The sequence below is a fragment of the Sarcophilus harrisii genome, chromosome 4 (assembly GCF_902635505.1).
Source record: "Sarcophilus harrisii chromosome 4, mSarHar1.11, whole genome shotgun sequence".
NCBI classification, from domain to species: Eukaryota; Metazoa; Chordata; class Mammalia; order Dasyuromorphia; family Dasyuridae; genus Sarcophilus; species Sarcophilus harrisii.
Genome location: NC_045429.1, coordinates 289909683 through 289927607, shown reverse-complemented (window position 1 = coordinate 289927607; position 17925 = coordinate 289909683). Strand labels below are relative to the sequence as shown.

Sequence of the window (17925 nt, the reverse complement as noted above, 5' to 3'; positions counted from 1 at the left end):
AAAGAGAAATTTCCCCAAATCTATAAAGAGTAAGTTGGAAACCTTCCTGTTCATATCCCATTTATCTACCAGAGAATGGATGGAAAAATGATCAAAGGATACGAATAAGAAGTAGTTTTCAAAAGAAGAAATTCAAACTAACAACAACTATATGGAAGAAAAAAAGTCTTAAATCACCAATACTTATACTCCTCACAACCTAGACTGGAATAGATGACAAAAGAGTACAAATGACAGGGCAGCTAGGTGGTGCAGTGGATAGAGCACTGAAAGTTAGGAGGACCTGAATTCAAATTTGATCTCAGACACTTGTGATCCTGGGCAAGTCACTAAACTCAAATTGCCTCAGCAAAAAAAAAAAAAAAAAAAAAAGTACAATGACAGTTGCCCTATGGGAAAACAGTCAAAGTTGGTGGAGCTATGAAGTGGTCTAGCCATTCTGGAAGGCAATTTGAAATTCTGCCCACAAAACGACCAAACTTTGCAATCCCTTTATATACAATTATATTTATAGCAGCTCTTTTGTTGTTGGAAGGAAACCCATTCGCCATTCAAACTGTCCAGTATTAGAAATTAAGCAGATATTTTTCAGAGGAATGGCTAAACAAATTATGACATATAAATGTAATGGAATGTTATTGTGTCATAAAGAAATTATTAAAAGGAGAATCTCTAAGGAAACCACAAAGATCTTTATGAGAGCTGATGAAAGTGAGCAGAACAATTTAAACAACATGACAAACTAATTTTAAAAGTTTTTAGAACTGTTCAAAACAATGATAAGCCACACATCCCAAAGAATGAAGATCAAAATTCCTACTCCCTCCTGAGAGAGGTGATGAACTTAAGATGCAAAGAGAGGCATATGTTTTCAGAAATAGCTAACATGGAAATCTAGGTGGCACAATGGATAGAATATTGGTCATGTAGTCAGGAAGATTTGAGTTCAAATGTGGCTTCAGACACTTACTAGCTGTGTAACCTTGGGAAAATAACAACCTCTTTTTGCCTTAAGTTTCTTCAAGTGTAAAATGGGAATAATAATAGTGCATATCTCCTGGTGGCGTTGTGAGGATCAAATGAGATAATAATTATAAAGTGCTTAGCACAGTGCCTGGCACATAGTTGGTGGTATTTATAAAATGTTAGCTATCAAGATTATTATGTGGGATTTTGTTTTGCTGAACTATGAAGCTATGGTATTTAAAATTTTGCTTTTCAGGTTTAATTTTAAATTTATTCAGTGGGTGGAGGGAGGCAGTAAGAGGAACAGATTAATTTAAAAATACTCATTATTTGAAAATAAAAAAAATAAACTATAAAAAGGCAATTAAGAGATTATTAAATAGGTCTATTATGCTACTGTTACTGAAACTAATTTCTTATTTAAGTAACATGCCCTTTTTTGATTAAAGCCATGAATGCCTGTGAGTATATGAAAATGTGCTAGAATTCTCATTGTATATCTGAATTCCACAACAGGAATCCAAGTTCAGTTAAGACTGGTGTATATTAAAAACTAAAATTAAGGCCAAAAAAAAAATTAGTTAACTAGATGATCTGTGCCTGGGACACTGAGAGATATTCTTCATGAATGTTGAGATAACAGTGTTGTTGCAAACTTACATTCTCTGGTACTTGAACCTCATACTTTTCCAAAATGGTGAACTGTTCATGAATGGGAGGTATCTGGCTCTCTGTATTAGCCAAATCATGCTGCAGAGTCTCCATGAGCAAAGGGTGCCAAGATCCTCCGGGCGGGGTTGGGGATGTTCTAAGAAGGTGAGAGGGAAAAGGAAAAAAGGGGGGAAAGCCCCCAACCCCCTTTCCTCTTAAGGGTTTTCTTTATCCGAACCCTTTATTTCCAGAATTTTCAAAAGTTTCAGGCCAAAACCTAGCGGGTTTCTTTTGGCATTATAATTGTTTGCCAATTAGTTTGGGCACCAAAGGTGGAGGAAAGCCGGCTTCCGGATTTAGGGAATTCTTCCTTTTAATTATTACCTCTTTTTTTGGGGATCCAACCATCTTGGGAATTTCCCTGTCCCTTTCTTTTCCCTCTTCCTTCCCCTTTTCTATTCTTTCCTTTTTTTTTCATGATCACGGACCCTTTTCCAATTTTTTTTTTTTTTATCCTATTTTTCTCTCTTTTATTTTTTTCTTTTTTTTCCCCCCTTTCCTTTTTCCTTTCCTTTCCCCTTCCTCCTTCCCCCCCTTCTCTCTTGTCTGTTCTCTTCCTCTGTTTCCTTTTCCCTCTCCCTCCCTTTTCTTTCCTTTTTGCAGGGGGAAGAAGTGAGAGAGAAGTGGGGACAAAGTGGCTGAAAAGACACTGTTATCATTCATAATGGCTATAGCATCATGAGCTCACTTATTTCCCATACCCTGGATCTGGCCCTACCTCCCTTATCCCTTCCCTTCCTTCATGAAATTCAAAATATTCTTTTCCAAGCGTCACCAGCATAATCACTATTGCAATGACAATGGCCCCCTCTAGGGTTTAGACTAGGGCTAAAGAACAGTTGCTGTCTCCAGGCAACCACAGACCTCTGCCAGGGAAATCAGAATAACAGATTTCAAATGAGGTGTTTCTCTTCTGAGACAATGGAAACAGGCTTATCAGACAGTAGAGAATAGTGACAAGAGCTGAAACAGAGAAACATCGGGCAAGGACATGTGTGTCCCAAAGATTGTATATAGTGAATTGGTAACAGAACTAAGAGTTTTTCTTCTCTCTGATTTTTCTTTTCTGAACCCACTCTAAAAGTACTGTCCTGTCTTTCAGACTTTCACCTATTAATTTTCAGTCACTTTACTCTTAAGTTTGCAGGTCTTTATCCCAATCCCTCTCCTACATAATGGATCCTTCCCTGTTGAGGTCTCTAATTCCCTGACAGAATACTATAGAATCCTAAAAGATTATCTCCTTTTCACCAGATCTTTCCAAGTTCTTACTGCTTTCTGATAATTAAGGGATCCAATCTCCCAATTCCTTGTTCTCCTCCCATTTTAGAACTCATATCTTGGCCCTGGGTTCTCTTCCTAAGCCCTGAATCTTTTGAAGATTCAGTTATTTTTATACCCAACACTCACCGGGCAATGTCAGCATCAAAGGAGGAAACAGGTGGGTTGAGGCGCTGGTAACGTCGAATAAAGGAGTCCTTGTTGATCTCCCAAATTTCCTTGTATGTATCCCAGGTCTTGAGGTAGTTCTGGAGCAAGCTTGCATTGGTAGTCATACCTGCACTGATTTGTGCTTGGATCTTCTTGATGTCCTCATCTCGCTCTATGAAGGAAGAATAGGAGCACTGAGGATTCACAATAAAGCTAGAGGCTACTTAGATTAAAATGGAGCAAATTAGACCAGAAAATTTCATTGGCATATATGACTAGTTTGGGAATACCTTAGCCTATGATTTCAGTGGTCTGTAATAGCCAATTCTGTAGCATGTAAGTCAGATTTATATTACCTTCTTTCTCTTAGTTCCTAAGTAAAATTATTTTTAAAAATCAAGCTCTGTCTTCTAGGGGATGATCCTTTATCTCCAGTAACTATCATTCTATATATCTTTTGTTCTTTATGACCAAATGCTTTTTGATCATCTACAATAGGTGTCTCCAATTTCTCTCTCTCACATACACTTTTTAACCCCTTGTGATCTGGTTTCTGACCTCATGATTTCACCAAAATTTCTGTTTCCAAAGTTATCAATGATCTCTTAACTGCCAGATCTACTAGTCTTTTCTCAGTGCTCATTCTTTTTGACTTTTTTTGTAGGCTCTGATATTATTAATCATCCTCTTCTTCTTGATACTAAGTCATGACTGAACAATAGTGTCAACCAGATCAGGCCTTCATCATCAGATTCTTATCACTTTATGTCTTGATTATCACAAGAGTCTGCTGGTGAATCTGCCTCTTTTTACTCCATTTCCTTCTCCATTCAGTCACCAAAGTAATTCCTAAAGTATGTCCAAGCATGTCATTCCCCTATTCAATAAACTCCAATGTCTCTCTATTGCCTTGAAATCAAACACAAAATATGGTTTAGCATTCAAAGCCCTTTATAACCTAGGTCCCTCTTGCCTTTCTAGTCTTTTTACACCTTATTCTTTGTCATGTATTCTTCAATATAGTGTTATGGGCTTTCTATCTGTGCCCCCAACAAAATACTCCATTTCTTGGATCCAAGCATTTCTAGTTGTTTTCCCTGCCTGGAATGGTTTCCTTTCCTCATCTCTACCTCTTGGCTTCCTGGGCTTCCTTTAAGTTCCAACTAAAATCCCATCTTCTAAAGGAAATCTTTCCCAAAGCCTTTAATTCTAATTAATTACATTTTTCCTATTATATATTATATATGCATATTATATATATATACATATACATATAGATAGATATATATAATTTGTTGATATATAGTCCATTAAACTGTGGCCTCTTTTTGTTTCCTCACTGCTTAACACAATACATGGTACATAGTAAGTACTTACATATGTTAAGGATGGAGATGTGACTTTGAATCCCAGGAACATATAACCTTAACACTAGAACACCCCTCAGAAGTTATCTAGTTCAACCCATACATGAACAAGAATTCCCTTAGAAAATACCCCAAATGGTCATCAAGCTTGTACTTGAAGTAGCCCATTCCACTTTTGTTTAGCTCTGTTGGAAAGTTTTCTAAATCTGCCTCTTTGCAACTTCTAATTATTATTACTAATAATACAAGCATTTATCAAAAGCTTACTATATGCCAGGAACTGTATTAAACATTGAAGGATTGGTGCATTGGGCACTAGGTACAAAGACATGGGTGAATGAAAAGGGAGGATGGGATCTTAACAGAGAAGAGTGTACCATGGCAAACAGATGAAATGATCTATAATCTGATTTGGTTATCTATAAATTAGAGGGAGCCACTAGAGTTTCCTAAGAGTGACATGGCCACACCTGTACTTGAGGATAATAACTTTGGAAGTTTCATGAAGAGAGGATTGCAGTGAGGACCTTGTAAAGTTACCTTACAGGCCCTTGTTTCCCTCCTCTTTAATATGAAGGGGTTAGCTATATGGCCTTTAGATCACTTTATTATTCATACTTTGCAATGAATAGGTTTTTACTGAATGGATTTTGCTGTTGGCTTCTTTCTTGAATTCTGTCTCCTAGTAATCCTACTTCTCTCTTCCTATATTATAGCTACTTTCTATGGCAGGGGTTCTCAAACTTTTTAAATGGGGGCCAGTTCACTGTCCCTCAGACTGTTGGAGGGCTGGACTATAGTAAAAACAAAAACTTTGTTTTGTGGGCTGCTGCATCTGGCCTGAGGGCCATAGTTTGAGGACCCCTGTATATGGTATATAACTTGGTGAATATATTAGGCAGTTTTTTCTCTCTTCTTTCCTTTTCAGGCTCTAAGTCTTTTAAAGACTATTCAATCCCTAGCCAAGGATCCTTCCTCTATTTTAAGTAGTGGTCAAAAAATTCAAATCTCATTCTTAAACACTATATTTTAAAACAATAGTACATTTCCTACTGCTTCAAGAGTTGGCTTTTCTACACATAGTTGTCCTATGCATGCACACTCCTCTTCTTTCATAGGTCATCCTCCTTGCTCCATTGACATATCTTGCCCCCAATGCCTTTCTGCTATCTCTGACTCACCCACTATCACATAGATGGGATCACGACTGATCTTTCGATTAAGAAGAATTTCAGGAAGGTGGCGGAAGACAGAGATTGTGTCAATGAGGTGGCTGCCAATACTGTTGACCACATTGGCCAGGGTTTGCAAAGTGGGTGAGAACTCCACCTATGTGGGGAAGAGGGTAGAAGGTAGTTAGCATCTGGCTGTGATAGGAGGTAAATGTTTAGGAGAGAGGAAAAGGAAACAGAGGGGAGAGGGGCAAGGGCTAGAGGAAAATTGGGGTAGCAGGGGTGAAGAATAAGGTGTTAGAGTTGGGGGGAGGGAGGAAGGAAGAATGCCTCCCATCCTTGTTGGAACTCCTACCTGAGCCACACCTCCAGGGCCATCACTCTGCAATATGACAAGGACTCGGAAAAGTGGGTTGGGGGTGGACTTGCCATCTCCATTGATAGCTTTGGACAATTCTAGCAGTGACCATTTGACATTGAGACGCAAAGCTTCTTCCATCATATGATTCAATTGTAATGTGTATAGCAACCACTGCTGCTGAATCTGGTGGAAAGAGGTTGGGCAAAGAGAAATGTAGCCCTCAAAGGGATGTAGCCAGAGTACTAAGAGAAGAAAATTAGGAGCTGAGCAATTGGAAGCTTTCCTCTCAAGAGGTGAACAATAGCTATAATTGAGGAAGATACTCTTTGAGATGCTGAGAGTGATAGGAGTAAAAGAGAAATGAGCTTGTGGCTATAAAAAAGATATTGGAATTGCAGGAATTGGAAAAGGTGAGATAACAACTGGAAAGGGCAGAGCTGGATGTTAAGCAGCTCAAAGTGAAAATAAAATTTGTTTGTCCTGCTAGCTAGTAGCACTAGCTACTAGATCTCCTACCTCAGCACCATCATTCTTGAAGACTTCAAAGGTTTCACTCATGATATCCACCACTTCCTCATATAGAGACATCAGTTTCTGCAGGACTACACTTCGATGCTCCTTTTGGTCCTCCTCAAATTCTAGATCTTGGTAAACCTTCTTGCCAGTAATGCGAACCAATAGGGTTTCAGATATTTCCTGTGCCCTCCAGCCAATTGTCAGTGTGGCTGCTTTAAAATCATTCACAATCATCTGAACCTGGTTGGATATATTAAGACACACAATCATGAGGATATGAGTTCTGGGTGAAGGTTCTCTGCTTCTAATACAAAACATAAACCTTAAACTGACTTTTGTGACATAATTCTACAGAAAGGAAATCTATTCCATTTCTCAAGGCTGAAAATAAAATTTCACTAGGATTCAGGTATAATGTTTGGGCTAGTTCCCTGGAGGGCTTCAAGATCAGTCAGAATCAGTCTCAATCAAAGTCCTCAGTCTTTAGGAGGTGAAATGAAGGCGGCAGGCAAGCTGCCACTTGGCTCATTAAAGATGAATTGACTCTGAAGTTTGGAGCCTGAAGTCTTTGCTCCTCAGAATGTTGCGGCAGAGAAACTCTGACTCTCTCCTTCTGCCCTCCAATCCTTGCCTATGATTATCTCACCACCACACATTCAGCAAGTACCAACCTTGAGGAGAGCCAGCACATTATCATATCATCTAAGTATATGCTTATAGAACCATTATCTGAGTAGGCAATTAGCCTTAAGTGCCCTGCTGGCTTAGATTCAAGTACACCTTTTCAGAGTTCCAGCTTTCTACAACATTCAGGTGTCTTTAAAACAAGTCCCATCCCACGGTTAGGGCACTGATTCCCTCAGTCCCCCATCCCAAATGGATGGGAACCAGGAACCTTCTAGGAACGTAGGAACTTACTTGTGTGACCCTGCCTCTGGACCAATACCCACCTTGCTGGCATGTATACGACACTCATTGATGAAGAAAGTGCTTGCTCCTTTCAGGATCCAATGCAGTTTCTTGAGTCCAGGATGGATCTTCTTGTCCAAGAAACGGATTCGTTCTTTGAATAGGGCCCTCTCATCTGGGGACAGCATTGCAATGATCCTGTTTATGAAAAGAGGGGCCAGGGAACAAATGGAGAAAATGAATCAGGAGAAGCAGAGTTCTAGAGATTTTCCTCATAATCGGTGAGATGAACTGAAAGACTTCAGAGTACTTTAAGGTGGGAATCAAGAGTGTTTATGAAATAACACTGAAATGAAGTCTCTACTCCCGGTTCCCCTCAACCTAACTAAGTAAAGAAAAGCCTTCAAAAACAGAGAAAGGATTCAGTTCTGCCATGATGCCCTCATTCTAAAAAAGACTATGAAGAAATTCAGGATCAATATGGAGATAAAAGCAGTTCACTTAATGCGACTTTGTTCACCAATGGACTGACCTAAGTCCCAATCAGAAGTTTGTCTAGCTTTGTGAACTGAGTTTCCTCCTGGATTGATCTCAGAAGTATAGCCTAGATCCATGGCATTCAGGAAGTTAGTTTGATTTTATCCTTTAAAGCAAAGCTTGTGGAACCAAATATGAAAGACAGAATTTGAGCATTCTGAACACTAGGGAAGAGCTAAGATTTTGGAAAGACAAAAGTATCAAGGAGGAACACAATCCAGAGCAGAACAGAGTTAAAGAGACAAAGGAAAATTGGAGACCAACCTGTTATAATCTCGGGCAACAAGCAACAAATTTTCACGCAGGACTCGCAAGTCCTCAGCACGCTCAGCTACATTCACTACATAATGAGGAGTCTCAAACAGCAACCTTTCCCAAAAATGAATCTCCACAAAGAGTATCAGCAGGGTCCTAATCATGGGAAGACATCCATAAACAGATATAAAGTGAAAACCAGAGCTAGGAAAACAACATGCATAATGACTACAACAATGTAAATGCATTAAAAAACCAAAATGGAATATTGAGAAAATATAAAAAACAAAATTTTCTCCAATGAAGAGATATAAGAAGAAACATCCTCCCTTCCCCATCTTTCTCTGTCCTTTGCAAATGTCAAAATCCATAGGTATGGAATACTGCTTAAAATATCAAATGTTTTTTGTGTTGATCAGTCTTGCTGATTTTTTCGTTTTTTCCTCCTTAAAAGAATTCTCTGTTATAAGGGAAGTCCCTCAGGAAAGAAATAGAAGAATGATACACATGAAGTAAATATGATATAAAAACAAAAAATTATTTTTTTACTTTTTAAAAAAGTAAGGAAAACCAAGTAACAAAGTGAAAAATAAGAATGCAAAAGAGATGAATAAAGGAAATGGTTAAAATCAACATGCCCCCCCAACATCTGATCCATTTAATAATAGAGATAAAAATTTACAAAAATACAAAATATCCAAATTAACAGAACAAAAAACAAAGAATTTTAAAAATCCAATCTCAGAAGAAGAAAATGAATAGGCAAAAAGGAATGCCCAAAGAATAACTCTAAGACCAGATGATTTAAAAGTATATTCTAACAAATATTTACTCCCCCCAAAAAAATGAAGGAAGAAAGGTACCCTACCAAACTCTTTCTATGGGACAAACATGGCCTTGATATCTAAAATATGGAGAGATAAAGTAGAGAAGGAAAATGATATGCCAATCTCTCTAATGAACACTGATGAAAAATATTGACTATTGAATAAAATATTAAATATAAAATAAAATAAAATATTAGCATAGAGGTTACAGAAACATGCTAAAACTAACAATGCAGGTTTGGTTCAACATTAGGAAAATTAATATATTAGACAATACTGGTAACAAAAACAAAAACCGCAATAGAGAAAAAATTTTGATGAAATATGATACCCATTTCTATTAAAACATTTAAATGAACATTTTCTTAATAATACTAAAACCAAAAGCTACCATTATTTGTAATGGAGAAACACAGAAGCCTTTCTAATGACTACTGCTCAGATTTTCTCTTCCTGGTGGTTTATATAGATCATGTACATATATTTCTCAGATTATTTCCAATCTAACTGCATATGAAAACTTGAAAATCTTACTTGGGACCATGGATGTCTGGGGAGGGCTAATATTATACAATGACAAACAGACTTTTGATGACAGGAATCAGGAAACTGAATTCCCATAAAAAGGAATCAAATAGGCCCTTCTTTTAGCAAACCTTTTTGTTCTTTTCCTTACTAATGGTGAATGAGGCCAGAATTATTACTTAGGGAAGTTAAGGAAGGGTGGAGCAGAAGAAAGAAGTTGCTTCCCTATCTCCCACCCAGCTGCCATATGTACATTTGTTTGTTTTGTGTGTATATTTTCCTGACCTTTGGTGAACAAGTATTTGGAGATAGAACTTTGAAAGGTTGAAAAATCTATCTGAAGTCCCTCAGCAATCAGAGTGAGAAAGAGAGTCTACTGAAGGTGGTAGCAGGGGCTACCATAAATGGATGGATATAGGAAGTGCTTGTGGCAGTTTTGGAGTTTGTGATTCCTCTTAAGACAGAGATATATTAACTACAGACTAATAAAGTCACTTATTCACCAACCCAGAAAATGAAACCTAAGGAAACCTCAAAAGGATTCCATTAAGAGAAAAAAAAGGGACTTAGATTCAGAATTTGAGAGGGACATTTTGGTTGTTCATGCTCTTGGCATATGTGCCTTATGTTTGAGCATATTCTTCCTTAAGGAATCTTGGGTGTGCAAGAGGAGGATGTAACTCCTAGGATGCACAGGCTGGGGGAGGGGGATGTAAAACTCCTGTTGTTGTTCTCCTTTCTCAGTAAGTACCTTTATCTAGAAGCTTTTAGAGTTCTATTGCTTAATTGGTCTTGGAAACCATATAGCATAAGGGCTCAGGAGGTCTTGTCAATTTCTGAGATGTAATTGTTCACAATGAAAAATTTAATCATCAGAGCTGGTAAGATCTTAGCCCCAACACATCCTTGCTTTTTAAGCTGCTTTTTGGTAACTGTACATATTTTTAATGCCAGAAATGCTACTGTCCATGGTATATCAGCATTTATTTTGTAATAAATCAAGGTGCATGTGTTGCAGTGAAGAATCAAAGCATCTGGGGATCATTAACATGAAGGAAATAAATTTCAGATTTTGCCTCATACACAGAGCCTTGACCTAACTATGTTAAGAGGCTTCCTCCTCTGAGATAAAGAAAATCTCCAAAGGATTTCCACTTCTCTGTGAACTAAATGGGCCTAAAAGGAAGAAATAGAAACAACATCTCCCTCTAGTTGTCAGAAGAAAAAAAGTAAATAGGACAAAGATCTGATAATGTTTTCAAAAATAAGAGCACCACAAAAAGTTATCAAACTGTGCATACCCTTTGATCCAGCAGTGTTTCTACTGGGCTTATACCCCAAAGAGATAATAAAGGGAAAGGGACCTGTATGTGCCAAAATGTTTGTGGCAGCCCTGTTTGTAGTGGCTAGAAACTGGAAAATGAATGGTTGCCCATCAATTGGAGAATGATTGAGTAAATTGTGGTATATGAATGTTATGGAATATTATTGTTCTGTAAGAAACGACCAGCAGGATGAATACAGAGAGGATTGGCGAGACTTAAATGAACTGATGCTGAGTGAAATGAGCAGAACCAGGAGATCATTATATACCTCAATAACAGTACACCCAAAGAAAGAATGTAAACTGCTTGCATTTTTGTTCTTCTTCTTGGGTTATTTATACCTTCTAAATTCAATTCTCCCTGAGCAACAAGAGAATTGTTCGGTTCTGCACACATATATTGTATCTAAGATCTACTGTAATTTATTTAACATGTATAGGACTGCTTGCCATCTGGGGGAGGGGGTGGAGGGAGGGAGGGGAAAAATCGGAACAGAAGTGAGTGCAAGGGATAATGTTGTAAAAAATTACCCTGGCATGGGTTCTGTCAATAAAAAGTTATTAAAAAAAAATAAGAGCACCATTGCTATGGTCTGTGAGATAGGCTGTGCAAATGTTAATCATTCACAGGAAACCATATCTTCCCCTAATAAGTGTCAGAACTGGAACCAAAAGATTGTGTTCTTACCATACTATATCATGTATTTATAATATAGCATACCCTAAACAATTTTAAACAATAATTCCAAAAGGATTCAGCATTGGAATAATTAAGGAGAGCAGATAAGAAGTTTCCTTCATTATATAGGAAAGGAAATAAGCATATGAGAGAGGGAATATATTGTGTAGAAAATGGGCTATTATCTATAATAAATATCTATTTCTCTCTCTCCAATGAGCCTCACTTTCCTTCCTGGAACTTGATACTAGTACAGTCTGAGCTTGGGGTTACAAATGAGTCAACAACTCAAGTGCTGGTGAATAATACACTTCTTGTAGGGATCTCTTCAGTCTGAGGGAAGTACTTTAAGATTTTGGGAGGGCCCCTAAAATGGAATCTTATACTTGGGATTTCTTGAGAAGCAAGAAAAAAGTCAAGAAGTAAGAGCCAAGTTTGCTTCTCTGAATTGTGAGTCAGTCCCCTTGTGCATCTGCTAGTCTTACTTTTCCTCTTGCTAAGGGCTTGGTTCAGGAACTTAACACTGTCCAAATTTGTCCCTCTTCTCTAGGAGGCTGGATTTAATCTTCAAAGGTATCATTGCTCAGAACTACCCCTTTTTTGGGATGATGTGTTTCCTTCTCTAGGGACTGCTTGTCTATCCTACTCAATTTCAGTCTTCACTTGAGTTAGGTGTTTTCCTTTGCTCCTGAGGTCATATGGGTGAAAGGCTCTGCCAATCATTAGCTCTCCATAGCTATGTATTTTAAAACCTTTGGCTTTTTTCTTTTCTTATTCCTAGATCATATTTTCAATATATGTTTTGCCATCTCCAGCTATCTTTGCATTAGAATCACTGAGTATTATGGTATTTAATTATATACATAGTATCAATTTTTCTCCTAATTTTTTTTTTTACTAACAACAATGCTATTAATTTCATAAAACGTTTCTTACTTTGACCTCTCCTGCTTTATTGCTGGGGTAGAGAAATGGATAGAGAGCCAGACCTGAAAGTCAGGAAGCCAGGAAGACTCATCTTTCTGGGTTCAAATCTAATCACAGACACTAATTGTGTGATCCTAAGCAAGTCACCTAACCCTGTTTACTTCAATTCTTTCCTCTGTAAAAAATGAGCTAGAGAAGGAAATGGCAAACCACTCCAGTTTCTTTGTCAAGAAAACTTCAAATAGGGTCAGAAAGAGTCAGATACAATTGAAATAACTGAACAACAACAAACTCCTCTTTGTATAAGACATCTCCTTTGAACACTTCCTCTTGATTTTCTCCTTATATCTGGCCATCCTCTGATACTAATTGCTCCTTTTTTCATGTCCATGCCATGCTAGACCATTAAGAGGAGGTAGAATACTATTTTTTTCCAGTGCCATTTTCTAGTCTGTCTATTTGCCACCATCAGCAGACTCTCCTTTCATCCATACTACTCTTATTTATTTTAGTCCACAACTTGGTTACTATGGTCTATTGCCTTCTTATCTTTCTAGTCTTGTCATACACCATGCAGTTCAGAGAAGACTTACAAGAATATACATTACTCCCTTCCATGCACTTTCAAGTCCAGTTCTATTGTTCTACAATGGTGCAAATTATATGGATCAAGAAATCATTTTGATATGGTTTTAATGTCATGGCAGCAATGGTCATGTGAGTGTTCCTGCTGTTACTAAGCTAACTCAGAACATATGACTTTGACCAGATGAAACCAGATTAAATTGGTTTCCCCATCTGGAATTAGTTCTCTGTCAGTTGTACATTGGATTTCAAACCCCACACATGTATTTCATTGCTCATTTTTGTTACATTTTAATTCAATGATTTTTTTAAAATTGATATCACTCTAAAGAAATCATAAAAATCACAATTCTTAAAGAGTATATAATTCAAATATTGTTAGATATTGCAATAGTTGTTGGTGGTATTTATTACAAAATAAAAGACAAGCATTTATTTCATAATGAAACAATCATATGTGTCAAACATAAGGTAGAAAACTTAACTAATTCTTAGGAAAAAATAAAAGAGACCTCTGGGAGGGATCTAGCAGTTAGAAATGTTACTGACTCCTCTACAAAGACTCCTTAGTTGTGGAAGAACAACAAACAGTCTAATTTAAATTTTTTTAAAGCTTTTAACTACTGTTATGATGAAAAACCACTAACTATGGACAAAACAATAAAAAACTGGGATACTCAAGACTAAAAAAAGATAATTATTACTGATGAAACTTACATTTTCAGTGAGGGCTAATTCCAAACCTTTTTCAGAAGTCTACATGAGTTTGTAAGATCTAGAAATATTCATCACACCTACTTTGTCAGGTAAACTATCTATCCAAAAGACTGTTTGGAGAATTTTTTTTTTACTTTCTATTAAATTTTTAAAATTTCAAACCTGAAAGTTTTGTCCCAATTTAGGGAAAAATAAAATAATTTTATTTTGATATATTGAGAAGCAAAATTGTTCTAGGATTAAAGAAAATCCCAAGGGGAATGAAATACTGAAACACAAGTCCCTGAAACAGTCCACACATCATAAAGTAAATTTATCTAAGATAGGGAGATAAAACATGTTTCAGTGCTCTGGAAACCTTTTTTTTTAAAATTGTGAGTTATAATCAAAATGAAGACTTGGGCAGGGAGGAAGACCTATTTGTCAATGTACATTTCATATTCAATGGGATCAGGTTTTATGAGAAGCAATTAAAGAATATGTCAAAATCTTATGAACTCAATGCAAATTATGTAAAAAAAATGATGAAACAAAAATACATATTGCACCTTAAGGTTGAGTTTTTTAAAATACTTTAAATCATTTTGAGTAGGGAAATGCAAATCAAAACAATCTAGAGATACCACTACAGGTCTATCAGATTAGTTAATATGAAAGAAAAAGAAAATGGCAAATGCTGGAGGGGATATGGGAAAATTAAAATACTAATGCATTATTGGAGAATTATGCACTATTCCAAACATTCTGGAACGCAATTTGAAACTATGTCCAAAGGACTTCTAGGCCTGTATCCAAAAAAGAGATAAAAAACAAAAAAGAAAGGGACCTATATATATAAAAATTTCTATAGCAGCTCTTTCTGTAGTGGCAAAGAATTGGAAGCAGAAGGAATACTCATCAATTGAGGAACAGCTGGATAAGTGTGGGTATGTGATTGTGATGGAATACTTCTGAAAAGATGAGATATATGATCTCAGAAAAATCTGAAAACACTTATATGAACTGATGCAAAAGGAAATGAGTAGAACCTGGAGCATACTATATACAATAACTGTAATAGTATGTACAATGATCAACTGTGAATGACTTAGCTATTCTCAGCAACACAATGACCCAAGACAATTCTAAAATGCTATTCATCTTTAGAGAAAGAACTGATGGAGTCTGATTGATTTAAAACTTTCCTTATTTTTCTCATAAACATTTTTGGTTTACATGTTTTTCATGACTGCACATGTATGACCTGCATCAAATTCTCAGGGATGGGCCAGGGAAGAGAAGGAGGGAGAGAATTTGGAACTCAAATTTTTGAAAAATGAATGTTTAAAAATTATTTTACATAATTGGGAAAAAATTAAAAATATTAAATGAAAAGTTTTTAAAATGTAGAAAGTTATAAGGTTTATTGCATGTTAATAAATATAATTATTTTACTTTGTTCTGATTAATTTAAATGCCTTAATACTTTGTCTCACACACAATACAATCTCCCGTCTCTATGTCTTTGCACATTCCCTCACCTCTGAGTCTTAAGAATTTATTTTTTTCCTTCAATATTCTCCTCAATTACTACTTTCTTTCCCTGATCCCCACTGCTGCTCAATCCCCTTTCTGAAATTACCTGGTATTTGTTTTGTACATATTGTGAACATTTTGTCTTTGTAGTCACAGCATCTAATCCAGTGCCTGCTACAGAGTAGCCATTTAATAAATATTTGTTTTTAGTTAGGTTTATAAGAAAAATCAGATTATCATCCAAGTATAGAATGACAATGATCTATGAGATCTTGAGAATAGTATTTAGGAAGAAGATGATGCTTATTTCACATACAGTAAAAAAAAAAAAAAAAGACAGACCCTCACTGAAAATACATTCCCATTATATTTAGGTATAAATCAAAAGATAATAGATTACAGTTTGTGACTCTTAAGCACCATTCACTGATCTGGATTTTTTTTTTTAATTGATCAGCTATCCAACAGGTTATGTATTTCTCCTTCCCACCTTCCAATATTATAGTCAGAGATAGAAGTCTCACCTATGACTCAAAGATTGGCTCCACTTCAATACTTGTGGATGTGACTAATGATTTCTAGCAGAACCTAGATGGCTCTAAAATCCTCCTGGGTCTGTCTGGAAAACTCTGGCATTGTTTCTGTCCTTTCCCTTCTTCTCTAGTTACTTTCTAACACATTTTGTTTATTACCCACCAGATTCCCAATAGTCTTGGCTTTGACCCTATAGATAGATGCTAAGAGGGATTAGAAATCAACTACCATTTAAAATAAACCCCATCCTAGCATGTCTCATGATAGTGGGATGTGGCTGTTCCTTAGTAGTCCCACGACTTACTGTGCCCACATCTCTAGGTGAAGCAGTACCAAAACAGCAGTAGCTAGGACACAGTCTATCATTTAAAGTACCACATTCAGCACACTATATCACAATAACTACAATTTTAATTCTTGAGTTACTTCCCCTTAACTCTCTGATTTTGCCATGGGCAAAAAAGAACTGCAAAGGAAGAGTATATCCTCAAATTAGGAACCATAACACTAAAAATGCCCAAAGGGCATTTGGAAAGCAGTCCTCCACTTATTATCTTCTTAATAAAATCAAATTGTAGGTCCTGAAGAGCTTAAGATTGATATTGATTATATGACCATTTGAAATTTAGAGATCAGCACTAATAGTGATGGTATTAAATACTTAGTAGTCATGACAGCTCAAAATCAATAGATGTAGAGAAGGGGCCAACCAAATTAACTCCTCATCTCACGTTTCAATCTAGGAACCCTCACGAGGGCCACCATCTAAATTCTGAATAAATATCCTACATATGGTTATTTCATTTGAATATTAACATAATTTTTATGAGTTAGACAGGTATTATTATCAATATTTCACAGGGGAGGTCTTTGCTCCTATTCCTATTTCCCTATTTTGAACTTTTAAAAAGTTACAAAGTCTGGTCAAGACCAAGATTTTTGGCAAAAGAATTTTTTAAAACTTTTAAGTCTAGAAATCTACAAGTGCAATCGTTTTTAAATGTACTTCCTAAAACCAGTTGTTTATTTAATTAGTGGTTCATCTCTATAGGAATAAATCCTACAGGAATAAACTCTACAGTTTTGAAAGAAACTGTATTTATTTAAAAATAAAGAGTAATACTATAAACAAATTAGGAGAGCAACGGATAGTCAGATCTTTGGAGAAGGGAAGAAATTATGGCCAAAGAAAAACTAGAGAACATTATGAAATACAAAATGGCTAATTGTGAGTACATTAAATTAAAAAGGTTTTGCACAAACAAAATCAACTTAGCCAAGATTACAGGGAAGCAGAAATATGAGAAACAATTTTTATAGCCAGTGTTTCTGATGAAAGCCTCAAATTTATAAGAATACAAGAATACAACTGGAGCCCAATTAGAAGATATGAACAGGCAATTTTCAGATGAAGAAACTAAGGTCATTTATAATCATATAAAAAAATAACTCTAAATCGCTATTGATTATAGAGAAATGCAAATTAAGACAACTCTGAGATACTTCAGACCTCTCTGAGATACCTCACACCTATTAAATTGTCTAACATGATAGGGAAAGATAATGATGCATGTTAAAGGGGATATGGGAAAACTGGAACACTAATTCATGGTTGGTGGAGAACAATTTGGAACTATACCCAAAGGGTCACAAAACTATACATACACTTTGATCCAGAAGTGTCACTACTGGGTCTATATCCCAAAGAGATTATAAAAGAGGGAAAAGGATCCAAATATGCAAGAATATTTGTAGCAGCTCTTTTTGTGGTGGCAAGGAATTAAAAATCAAGTAGATATCCATCAATTATAGAATGGCTAAGTTATGATATATGGATATAATGGAATATTATTGTTCTATAAAAAATGATGAGCAAATTGATTTCAGAAAATGCTGGAAATACTTATATGAACTGATGCTGAGTAATGTGAGCAGAACCAAAAGAACATTGTATTCAGTAATAGCAAGATTGTGTGATGATAAACTAGGGTGGACTTAGTTCATCTCAGCAATGTGGTGATCTAACACAATTCCAATAGACTTGGGCTGGAAAATGACATGTGCATC

At 36.2% G+C, this 17925-nt stretch overlaps 1 protein-coding gene across 1 annotated transcript in view; it reads right to left on the bottom strand.

Moving 5' to 3' along the window:
• The window catches only part of DNAH2 (dynein axonemal heavy chain 2), a 104193-nt gene that overhangs the window by 52987 nt on the left and 33281 nt on the right, over positions 1–17925 (bottom strand). The window contains exons 14-20 of the mRNA XM_031968634.1: positions 8235–8381; positions 7475–7631; positions 6525–6764; positions 6003–6191; positions 5657–5804; positions 3088–3280; positions 1627–1774 (exon numbers count right to left, since the gene is read on the bottom strand). Coding sequence (XP_031824494.1) covers positions 1627–1774; positions 3088–3280; positions 5657–5804; positions 6003–6191; positions 6525–6764; positions 7475–7631; positions 8235–8381 — 1222 coding nt within the window. The remainder of the gene's footprint in view (positions 1–1626; positions 1775–3087; positions 3281–5656; positions 5805–6002; positions 6192–6524; positions 6765–7474; positions 7632–8234; positions 8382–17925) is intronic.